Below are 12,415 nucleotides of genomic sequence, written 5' to 3'. Positions count from 1 at the left end.
AACGGTTGCATTTTAAAAATTAAAATTTAATTTTAAATTAAGAATTGACTAACATACCCTTTTAATTTGATTTTAATTGTATAATTAATATATTAAAATGATTGGTTGAGATTGGTTCTCACAGTTACCACAAACAACTCAGTTCTCCCTTGAATAGGCCCCTATATATATATATATATATATATATATTTTTTTTTTTTTGATGATTGTAAACATAATTCTTTTTAATTTTTATATAATAAAATTTGTTTGCAAAATTAGGGTCATCCAAATAAGATAACCTTATGAGTCAAATCTCATGAGGTGACCCAATTAATCCCCACCTTCTTTCTTATAAAAACCTCCTTATTTCAATCTTTCAATCTCTCGCTAAGGTAGGATATCTCAAACTCAATCACAATTCACCAACACCTTAATACTCAATTCTCATGATGTCACCTCAATATTTTTGGTTCTTCTTTTAATATATATAGAGATTAGTATTTTAAATGAAAAACTAAATCTCACTTATTTTAGATGTTGTAAAAAATAATAATTAAAAAATAATCATGCTTAAATCACGGAGATTATAAAAAAATCATGAATAAATATTTTAATTGAATTTATTAAATAATCTTTATATAAATAAATGAATTTTCATATGTATTATGTATACAACGAATGACATATATATCCTCTTCAACGATTTTTAATGGAGTTTTATTTAAAATTATTATTATTTAATAAAATCATTGGCCCAAAAATATTCTCTTATTCTTTTAAATAGGTTCATTCTCGGTTAACCATTTCTCTATATACATATATGTTTTCTATTTATTATTGACATTCGTACCTGAAGAAAAAAATCATATATATTAGCATTATACGAAAAGTGTCATTAAATATTTTAAATAGAACTTGCAACGGTTTTACAACTTTGTTTTAATCATGAATTTTGTGGTGTGACATGTGTTAACCATGTAACTATGAATAATGTCGTTAGATAAACTTGTAAAAGTGTAAAATCTAATGTAAAAAGTGTAAAACCACAAAAGATGAAAATATTTTATTTGAAAAAGTCACGCCTTGTAACCACAAAGGTGGTGTCTGATTGGTGGCTCCAAAGGTCAAAAGTACGTTTAAAACCAAGGAGGAATAAAAATCCCCTTGTGACCACGAAGGTTCAAATGCGATGACTCCGGGCTATCTGCAAAACAAGTGATCGTCCTAGGATTAATCGGTTCGCATATCGAGTTGAATATCCAGGTTAATAAAAAAAGTCACGCCCTATCATAACAGTAAAAATACGTCCTACTCCATGTCACTGTCTTTTAGAAACCTAGCAGTACTTAAAGTTGCTAATGTGGTATAATGTAGTTAAGTCGACCGATCACGAAGGACTAGTTATGTCACTGGTTCAATTGGTTACAGTAGTACAAGACTAAAAAGTGTAGCATGTATGAATCTAACTGGTTTTAAGTGGCATTTCACTCGTAATCATAACTTATCCGCTGATTCTTCAATGCAATTATTATACATAAATAGACTTTATTCGTCTCTAACGACCGCGACTAGTTACCAAGTCACGGAAGGGGATCGGGACCGCAAGCTCAACAGGTTTGCCCATCTCTACTACTGTAAACAAACGGACAAGCATTAACCTTGGCCATGCGTGCAGTAAACGAAACATGAAGACAAGATGTCAACCGAATCTTGCCGATATCTTTGTAGACATCGTTCAACGGACTTTGTAGGGGTTCTAAGAGGATCGCCATGTTCGGGTCACAACAACGAACTCCAACACTTCACCTCTTGGCCAAGTCCCATCCAACCGAAACAAGTTTACGTAAATATCACCAACTTTTTTCAGAAAAAATGACGAGTTTCATGTTTATTTCGATTGTTTCAAAATAATAATAACACGTTACAGCTCCGTAATAAGCCTAACGAATGAGTCTGAAACTGGAGAATATGAGTAACAAAGACTTGTACAAATGAATCAAATAAATGAAATCACATATATATATATATCGAGATGGAGAGAGGGAGAGGTTCGTTCATGGAAAGATCTCTTTGTTTTAGGCTCGATCAGATGACTCGAGCACAGTCACCGGCATCGCATATCACAACAGCCGTTTTTTGGTCAAGATGACTAGCCAGATCAGGTTGAAGTTTACGGAATTCAGTCTTGACAAATGAAGCAGCTTCGTCTGCGTAATCTGCATTCACAAATGCTACACAGCACCCTCGGAATCCAGCACCACTGAACCGTGCTCCATACACACCAGGTGCCGTTATAAGGATCTTATATAGTTGGATTAGCGGTTCACAACCTGAAAGTTTTGACAGATGTTTAAAATTACAGACCATTAATCTACAGTTGATGACTCGTATCACTGCAACAAATTTGGATTTATAGGACGCCAAAGATGCCAAAGTGACCTAATAGACTGCTCTATAAGACTTGGATTTATAGGACCAGACATTTGTACATCCTATGTAAAAACATTACCATAAGTTAGCTTTGGGACGTCTTGACAAGTTCTTTAAGACACTTATGAAATAGAGTGTCCAGTTAGCATTTTTACAGGACACTTTTAAGAAGTGTCATAAAGTATTGAACACGTCTTTTTATAAGACAATTTTCAAATAATGTCGTATACAAAAATTAATAGGACGTTTATTTCAAAAATTGTCATAAAAACTTGTTAAAACATCTAAAAGCATCCTATAAACTTATTGCAACACTTTACATAAGACGTACGAGTGTTTGGTCCTATAAACTAAAGTCCTATAGAATATTCTATTAGGACACTTAGAAGTCTTTTACATAACGCTTACCCGGTAAGTGATTACTTGGTCACTTTACCTTATCGGATGAACATGATAAGGATTAAGAATCTTATCCGGCAAGAGTGATGACAAAGACCGAGAATCTTACCAGTAAGTGAGAGTGACAACTCTTACCCGATAAGCGCTAACCAGAAAAAAATATTGCACAACATGACGTTTTAATGGACTAAATACTTACCCGGTGAGTTAAGTGAAATTGTTGACTATTACTGGGTAAGCGGCCCCTTAGACATTTTTGGCGTCCTATAAACCTGATTTTTCGGTCGTATTTAGTTCATTTTTGGATGCTCGAAACGTGTAATATGCCAAAAAATTTAAAAACGTGCTTTGCATCACCAAGTATGTGGAATATCGAAAAAGTTAAAGGACTTGGGTTCGACTATTGCCCTTAACTCCTGAAATGAGTGAAAGCTACATGAAGACTTGCCACATTCATAGTTCTGAATTGAACTGAGCCCAGAGGACGAGATAAGCTTTCCAAACTCTTCAAAATCGCCGAAACCCCATGCTTCTAGTCCTGAAAACAAAGGAAACTACTTCATGATCGACGAATATTAGGATCTAAAGAACAAGTAAAAGATGTATACCCATCGTTCGCCAAAGGTATACACCAAATATGCTAGCTTAGCAAAGATGTGAATGGTTAGAAAGAAATACGAAACCATTCAGCCAAATCACAACCCAATTCTTGGCGGTTTTTGTGTGGAATTTTCCGTTCTCCTTATTCAAAAGAGAAGGGTACAAGACCTTTTGATCCTCGTAAACGAGAAAGGAATCTCACAAGAAAAGAAACTTATTTAGTCAAGATATTTGCAGCTTCTTGTTGTGATGGCAGGCATCCAGGACAATCCGATACGTGTTCCTCTATGGGATTGTTCATAAACCGTCTTACATGGAAACCAATGGTAAAGTCTCTTTGTAGTCTATTCCGCATGACCGAGTAAACCCCATATGTCATTAAAGAGCGAGATCATTTGTGTGGGTATGTTTTGAAAATTGACGGATATCACTTTGAAATTGGATGATCAACAATCCAATTGTGATGGTTAAAGTACGTAAGATAGTGTGTGCATCTGCAGCTGTATGATCGTGATTAATATGGGAGAACGTAAAACCTTTAATAACCCGCATGTTCTCAGAAAAGTAGTGTTCCGCTCTTCTAGCTAGATCTGGTTCTAGTTTGGACTGCAGAACGTAAACGTTTAAAGAAAGAATAACATGTTAGCATGTATTAAGTCAACGGATCACTTTGTAGACAGCGTTTAGTGCAACAGCTACAAGATAATTTTGTTTAGTGGCATGAAGTTAAGGAAAAGAAATATATAAAAACCTTGTGAGCCGTATAGTCTTGTTGTTCAACTGTAACAAAAGGTTAAAGAAATTAGTGTGCAAGTGTAAAGAAAATAAATCAAATGCCACAATTCTAACCGTTAGATAAAATAGGCTCGACTTCTTTCCCAGCTGCCCTGTAAAAAGTACACGGTTTTTGTCATATGAAATTGAATAGTTGCAGCGAAGTGGAACGTCATAAATCGCTGAATCTTACTTTAGAAGGATCTTTGCAGCCTCTCGACACTCGGAAACTCTCCGATTATATCCAGGGTTAGTTGTCAAAGCCTGCTTCAGGCCAGAAAATGCTAGTAGAATCTTGTAGGGAATTTTAGATTCACCCTTTTTCTCCATTTCAATCTTAGGTGGGTGTATAAGCTTGTGTTTTTTGGTCTGCACATGATTAACAAGATCCATTCAGATCAAATATATGAGCATCAGCAATTGAATCCATTTCAAAATACGATCGATACTGCTAAAATATAGTATCTCTGTAGACCGATGGTTGTCTAATCAGTTATATGGTCATAAGCTCATTAGTAAAATGTCAAGAGGTATATGAAAATGTAATGGTTACACGTTTCTAAAACTGTGTCTCTTTTTCATTATGGGCACTATTTTGGGACAGAGGGAGTAATTAAGAAAGAATATAGATAGATGATGAGATTGTAGTTGATGGCGAAGACAAAGTAGCACAAGAACATACCAAGTAACAATGGCCAAGTTGGGACCAGCCCGAGACCAAATGGGAACGGTTATGGCCCGACAGGATGGGACCGGTTACACATTTTATGGAACTTCAAGTCTCATCCTGGCTGGGACAAAACCGGGCAGGCCGGGCCCAGGACCAGGACCTGTTATCAGGCCTAGATCGGTCCTAGGATTTTTGGTTGAGACTGGGACCGGCTGGCCCGGTCTTGGAAGGACCAATATTTGACCATCTCTACCAAGTACCTTCGGCCCAATGGTACCAGTGGACCTCTACAACATTTGGGTTGTGAGTTCAAGTCGTTTTAGAGGAATCAACGTTCAGTATATTGACCATTTCAAAAGAAAATTGCACTTACTTCACTAAAACATTATCTACCATGAGCCGATCAACATGACTCTACTTTCGTAGGTGGAAATATTGTATTATTTAAGAAGTAACAAAGTTTGAAGAATTGCAAGTAGAATGGTCTTAATGATACCTTGCAATCCATACAAGTTAAACAGCCATAGCTTGAAAGCAATATAGCTGACTGATCCAATATGCCATTTTTCAGGCCCAAATATTCGTTCTCGATTAGCCTACAAGTACAATAGTCAAATTTAGAAAAACCTTATGTTCAGAAATACTTGAGGCAATATGAAGCATGGTGTCTTAAATATATTATATATATATATATATATATATATATATAATGTTGTAACATTTCATAATATCAATACACAATAATTACCATAGAGGCTGATAAAATTGTAAGAAAATTGTAAGAAAATTGTAATGAATCTGTCAAAAAGTGTAAGATATCTTAATCCACAGCCATTTGCCAAGAGGACACTTGCGATGTCTATGGGGCGGGGCATCAGGAACGGCATGGTATAAGGAACATCTATCGTCAACCGAACCTCGGACCATTTGAATTTTGTGCAAATCAACCCCATAACTTAGCCATCATAAGAGAGGAACTTACCGATCATACTCGATATTTTCTGTGGGAGATATGATGAGATTATTTGCACTTTCCAGAGCCAACAGGTAAGCAACTCCAACCTGTTAAACATGAGAAATCACAATTACCAAATTTGAAAGCTACGGAGTTGCTGAAAATAAATGAAATGGATACTTAAACAATGAGCATTAAGTATATGAATATTATGGTAGAGTTATTTTTCCCAAAAAAGAATGAAAAACATAAAAGAAACTGAAAAAGACAGAAAAAAGAGAGGTTCCATGTATTTTAAACTTCGAAACTGAACCAAGACCGTTACAGAACTGGTACATATCTAGTCTTTAATCAGATAATCTTCATATATCGAAGAAGTCAAGCGTAATAAGTCCCCGGGTGATCAAAGTTGAAGTACTTTGTGAGCAAGTATTATTTGTGGTCATTAAAAGAAGCAAAAAATCTAGTATTTCAAGATTTCTCGAGAGGATACAGCAAAGGAAATGATATCTCAAATGTAAATACCCAAGATTGAGTAAGAAGCAGAATGGGAATAAAAGCTTACGGCAGCAGATGAGCTTAGACCTGAACTATCAAGACCCTCGGTCCCACAAATGAATCCCGTGATACCCTACACCAATTTGAATCAAGAATTTATCAGCAATCAAAAACTTCAAAAGTTGGTGCGGAAAAGAGAAAGGATTAAGGATCTATCAATCGTGATGATTCAATAACATGTCAATAAACATGTTGGATATTCTATGCAGAGCATTGCTTTTCTGAAAATCTCGTTATTCATTAACACCTAACGACTATCATAGATTAAAGAAATCTTTAACCTGCTTTAGATGGTTTCCTCCACGTTGCAGTGCATACACTGCTCCTTTCGCGTAACTTCCCCACTTGCATTCTTCCGGTGGATCAGATGGATGGTTTTCTTGGATCTTGCCATTTGGCTTGGCAATATGCTTTGGAAGCTGAATTTGATCGACTCTGTAGTCAATTTTGGAAACCCAAATAAGGAAACAAATGTATCATAAACTTGGTGCTTAATGAAACAGATATGAATAGAAAACAAGCTAAATACCTGAAATGAACTTCTCCGCTAAATTGTCCAGACCTTAGTAGAACCTTTGTATAAGGATCCATTTAACATGAAGAGCAAAAAGGCTATGGTATCAAAATAAACATTAAGCAAAGAAACTATCAAATTTCTTATATAACACGATTTCCTTCGTAGATCCACCCTACATCAAGATGATTTCATGGTGAGAGAATGATACCTTAGGATCACCAGAAGGTACAAATCCAAGAATTATACCCTTATCAATTGTCATGGCTGAAACTGTTCCACCCTGTAGCATCAAAAACCGATCATTTGCTCAATTTGTTCATAACATTATATAAGGTCGTCGACAAGATAGAGTTACAAGTAGCATCTTCTACTGTTAAAAGATGTGCTACAGATTTTCATGATGATACAGATTATGTACATGCTAAACATAACACCGCAACCCCCCCCCCCCACACACACACACTTTTTTCCCCTTCCCTCACACACATTCATGGTTTGTATTTCAGTATAGGCCACTTTTTAATATGATACATCTTTTAGATGGGAATAACCAACAAAGATACATTTTTGAGACGAAAAATCAAGAAATGTATGAAACAAGATGGCAAATACAAGTATCTGTTAGCAACCTGATGGTCGATATGAGCTCCCAAAGGACAAATCCTGTAAGGAGATACAACAACCCTGACCACATTAACAGCTACCCCAGCCATTTCAGCAACCACTTTCTTGATTTTATCCAGCTGCACAACAAAATCAATATCGACATTCAGTTCGAAACAAACATTCTTGATTTAAACCAAAAAGAACAAGATTATGCATTCCTTAAAACTAGAGTGATATCCTCATTTTGTTGTTTTTCTGACCCTTTAATCTACAAATAACCATAATCGTACAGAATTCACATACAGAAGGGGGTTCAGTAATCCTAAAAAAACATGGGGATTAAAAAGAAAAGCAATCATCAAAGTTTTCTTTTAAAGAAAACCAAGAACCATTGTTCCTCCATTCTACTACGAAATTGTCGAGTAATCCTAGTTTAATAACATCATCAACACGTAACACAATGACTCAACCTGATAAGGATTAAATTCACAGAAGATAACAACAAATACAGTAGTAACAAACTAAAGAGAAAAGGATCAAATGGTAATGACATTATCAATGAAGAACTAAAGAGATATGAATCAAAGACTTCACCTCTGAATCAGAGGGCCAAGATGACACACCCATCTTGGAAACACCTTCGTTGTATGCCAAAACCCAGTTGTTGTTGAATCAGGGTTTTGATTTGAGATTTGAGATTTGAGATATTGAGATTGGAGGGGAGTGAAGTGAGGTTGAAGAAATGATGAACCGTGAGTTGAGATGTCAAAGTCTTGCTTTGAAATCTCATCATTATCGTATAGTGGGACAGTGGAGTCTTTCGTCTGGATCTGGTTGGATATTCTACAAAAACACAAGACGTGGCAATTAGGTTTCATTCATTGTGGTTTGTTTACCAGAAAAATATTTAATTGCTTTTAAATATAATAAAGTATTTAGTAGTAATTAAAAGAAACTTATTAAATATAAGATATCGTTTATTAATACAAATTAAAATAAGATATCGTTCATGAATGCAAATAAGTCTATCTTTTATTTAAGCCCAAGATTCTCTGATAAATTTGCATGGTAATTAATCTCATTAAACTGAAGATCACTTAAACTTGCGTATTTTACGTGTACGAATTATGCTCATGGGATACTCGATAAAGATCTTTTGGTCTTACATTCATCTTCTTCAAATTAAGTATTTGCATAGAGGTGAGCGGTTTCTAAAACTTTACATATTAGTTTTGGTTATTGGTTTTGAATTTGATGTTTGAGCATTGCATATTGTCTTAAATTAATTGTTGACCGATTTAAAGCCTTTATCGGACACTATGGTGTCCGGATTGAAGGAGTCCGGTCATAAGCTTTGTTCGGATTCAAGTGTTTAATGTTTTGGTCAAGTCTCTAATCCGGTTATGTGCCGTCCGGGGACATGCCTAATCCAGTCATGTGCCGTTCAAATACGAATTAATCCGGTCATGTAACATCCGGATATGCGTTTTTATCCATGTCATGCCATCCGGATTTGGGTTTTGTGTGTTGTCAACTGTTGTCCAGATTTGAAGTCCGGACAAGCCCGTCCGGATATGCATTTCTTGTGCAAATGTTAAAGTTTTTGGAATATTTGCAATTTTCACAATTTAACAGTTATTTGGGGTTAAATTTGATTATTGTAAAATGGGTATTTTATATCTTTTAAAGTGAAAAGATAATGTTTCTACCAAGTGTCATGACGTAAGTCTGTTTTGGTGTGGAACTGTGTTTTGGGAAATGTTTCTACCAAGCATGGTGACGTAAGTCTGTTTTTGTACGAAACTGTATTTTAGGAAATGTTCCTACCAAGCGTGGTGACATAAATCTGTTTTGGTATGGAACTAGATTTTGGGAAATATTTCTACCAAACGTGGTGACATGTATCTGTTTTGGTATAAACTTGTTTTAAGAGGTAGTTCCCCCAGACGTGGTGACATTTGTCTGTTCTGGCTTGGAACTGGGTGATGGGTACTTTCAGACGTGGTGACTTACGTCTGTTCTGGCAAGTAACCATGTTTTAATGGAGGAATAAAGGTGACATATCAAGAAGAGATGTACCTTGGAATAAGGGAGACATTGTCATATGTGGATACTGTTATAGCTCTTGTTATTATTCCTAATTAGATATAATAACTCTGGATCATCATTTCTTCGTGATTTGATGAATTAGAGATATTATCCTTGTTAGAAATAATAATTTAGATGTTATTGAGAAGGGAAAAATGGTTTGTCATGAGATCCATTTATTGCCTAATATTTCTATCAATACTTTAATACATATAGAGGGGCTCTGGTTGGTCTTATACAAGGACCAGAGGACCTCTGATTATGTAAAAAGGGTTTTTGATACTTTGGAGATTTATAAATTTTAGGCTTTGTATGTTTCATACAAAAGCTTTGTATTTTAAAGTCTTATGTTCTATTCTTTAAAATTGTCTTTTCGAAACAAAATTTAATTATAACAAGTTCAAGAGTCAGAGGTGCTCTGATTCTAGTTTGGTTGTCTTTTTAAATCATATTGAGCTCTTCTGGACCTAAGGGTTTATTTGGTCCAGAGGACCTCTGGTTGGTCTTTGGTTTACTCACATACAGAGGCTCTGATTAGTAGAATTAGAAGCTCTGGTTGGGTTAGAAGGATTCTGGTTTGTAGGACCAGATGGGCTCTGGTCTCTGGAACCAGAGGGGTTCTGGCGCGTTGTAATAGGGTTCCATTTTAACCTTAGGTTTTTGATTTGGTGCATTTGCATTATGGGTTGATATTAATGGTTGATCTTATTGTTTATCATATTGAGGACTGCATTATTTGGTTGAAATGCAAATATTTTTGGGTAAAGCTATTTTATCAGATTTTGGTGTTTATCACCCTACATATGCAAAGAAGGGATTTACTCACTAGACCCTTCTGGTCTAACCCCCATTTTCTGTTTTAAAAATATGCAATGCAGGAACTGCGAGGTCCAGAGATATTAAGGGGAAAAGGAAAATGTGATTATTTTCCTTACTTAATATTTGTTTTTGAAGATCTGCATGAGATTGCTTATTTTTGGAAGATGCATGTTGTTATACATGTGATAGTACAAGATTTTATTTTGGGATTTTTAATATGTAGATTTTGTACATATAAAAATCTTTGTACTAGTGGGACCATCGTGGTGTAAATTGTATTTCTATGTAATGAAATATGTGTTATATGCAAATGTGGTGTTTCGGGGTGTTATAACTAGATCTAATCTTTGTTTGGTTGGTTTTCATTAAGTCGTGTATCGATAAAGTTGTCTATGTGAATTAATCTGTCTGTATTAATTGAAAATGCTTTGTTTGAAATGGTTTTTTCGTAGATAGAACGAACGTAGTTTTTAATTGGGAGATGCAGAATTGACAGGAAAAAACTTAACTTTCTGCATAAAACCTTACTTTATAAGTTCACTGAATAAGTCATTTTCTATATCATTAAGTCACTACCAAACAACCATGTATAGTTCATCGAATAAGTTATGAATATTATTTAGTTTATTAAGTTGCTAATAAAGAAACCCTTATTCCCTTTTGTCATTATATTTTTGATGCCTACTAAAGTAAAACCACACATCCAGTAATAGGTAGCTCTTATTATGTCACACTTTACTTTCATATGGCTTAATGCTTACTGACAACTAACTACTGAAACAATAACAAAAACATTTGACTGTCTTTTTCATTTGTAGCCAAAGACTTATCAACTTAATAAAATTTAATTATTGGAAGATTGGAACTTACATGCGTTTAGACGTTTGATAATAAATACTAAGACAAGTTGCATTTGGTATGTGGACAAGATACCATCCGGCTCGACTAGTTGCTTGTATGGTGCCTGTATAATGTTTTGGTAAATTGGACATTATGTAACAAGAATGTTAAAATGACAAGATTGTCCCTTTGAAGTTTATTTTATAATAGTATAAATGACACAAGTCAACTATACATTTAAGTATATTGAATTACAAAAATTCCTACATTATTAGTATACTATATTTATAAACATACACACACACGCACACACATGTAGAGGCAGGATCAAGCGAGAATGATACCTATTTAAATTAACACAAGAACGGGCAAATCACGTGCAAAATCACATGTGATTTTTTATTTAATTGATCATAAAAAAAATTCGAACGACATGTGGATGCGTCCTCGGGTCGTTGGGCAAGTTCGTCTGAATCACGTGTGATTTTGTATGTGATGTTAGTGTAAAATCACATGATTTTCCTGTTTTCGTCTTCTTTTAAATATGTAACGTTCTCGTTTGATCCTCCCTTTATATATATATATATATATATATATATATATATATATATATATATGTGTGTATGTGTGTGTGTGTTTGTGTGTGTGTGTGGAGGTTCAAACGAGAACACCTTCATTTTACGAGAATGCGAGAACATTCTTATCACATGTGATAATACACTTGAGGGGGCTTGGAGGTGTATGGAAATATGAATGTTGTGCCTTGCGACTTAGGTCTCACCAAAGGTCGTCTGCGTCTATGATTTAGTATCACATGTGATGGTTTTGATGGATTGTAGTATCACATTAATAACACATTTATCACATGTGACAGTACATGTGAGGGGCTTAGTGGTGTAAGGGCAACTTGGCCTACAACCTAGATCGCGTCAAAAGTCATCCACCTCTCTAATTTAGTATCATATGTATTGGAATAATAGTATCACATGTGATTGTTTATGGTAAAAGGGTGTTCTCGCGTTCTCGTAAAATGAAGGTATTCTCGTTTGAACCATATATATATATATATATATATATATATGTATGTATGTATGTATGTATGTATGTATGTATGTATGTATGTATGTATGTATGTATGTATATATAAGCATGTGTGTGTTTTTGTATTCTAATATTT

The 12,415-nt window shown here is 34.9% G+C and overlaps 1 protein-coding gene across 2 annotated transcripts; it reads right to left on the bottom strand.

Annotated features, from left to right (window-relative positions):
- Positions 1-1,840: 1,840 nt before the first annotated feature.
- On the bottom strand, positions 1,841-8,233 carry LOC112500265 (galacturonokinase). 2 transcript variants are annotated; one of them, XM_025103680.1, is made up of 14 exons: positions 8,086-8,233; positions 7,515-7,628; positions 7,094-7,165; positions 6,898-6,941; positions 6,650-6,803; positions 6,376-6,441; positions 5,838-5,917; positions 5,352-5,451; positions 4,379-4,554; positions 4,261-4,298; positions 4,163-4,191; positions 3,948-4,017; positions 3,260-3,349; positions 1,841-2,312 (listed from the first exon to the last, which is right to left on the bottom strand). In XM_025103680.1, exons 1-14 carry the CDS (start codon positions 8,116-8,118, stop codon positions 2,068-2,070), a joined length of 1,311 nt encoding a protein of 436 aa, XP_024959448.1. In that variant the 5' UTR covers positions 8,119-8,233; the 3' UTR covers positions 1,841-2,067. The 2 variants fall into 2 exon arrangements, with proteins under 2 accessions (XP_024959448.1, XP_024959449.1); XM_025103681.1 differs by lacking the exons at positions 7,515-7,628; positions 8,086-8,233 and having other exon boundaries at positions 6,898-6,980; positions 7,094-7,139.
- Between the last annotated feature and the right edge of the window lie 4,182 nt (positions 8,234-12,415).

The sequence above is a fragment of the Cynara cardunculus genome, assembly GCF_001531365.2.
Source record: "Cynara cardunculus var. scolymus isolate 2C chromosome LG 17, CcrdV1, whole genome shotgun sequence".
Classification (NCBI taxonomy): domain Eukaryota; kingdom Viridiplantae; phylum Streptophyta; class Magnoliopsida; order Asterales; family Asteraceae; genus Cynara; species Cynara cardunculus.
The sequence above is the reverse complement of the archived record's forward strand: the minus strand, read 5'-3'. Positions and strand labels throughout refer to the sequence as shown.

Coding starts and splice junctions, on each gene's coding strand:
- LOC112500265 (XM_025103680.1), bottom strand. CDS start 8,118: ATGGGTGTGTCATCTTGGCCCTCTGATTCAGAG. Junction 6,442..6,649: donor GAGGAAACCATCTAAAGCAG/GTTAAAGATTTC, acceptor AAATTGGTGTAG/GGTATCACGGGATTCATTTG. Junction 4,018..4,162: donor AAGACTATACGGCTCACAAG/GTTTTTATATAT, acceptor TACGTTCTGCAG/TCCAAACTAGAACCAGATCT.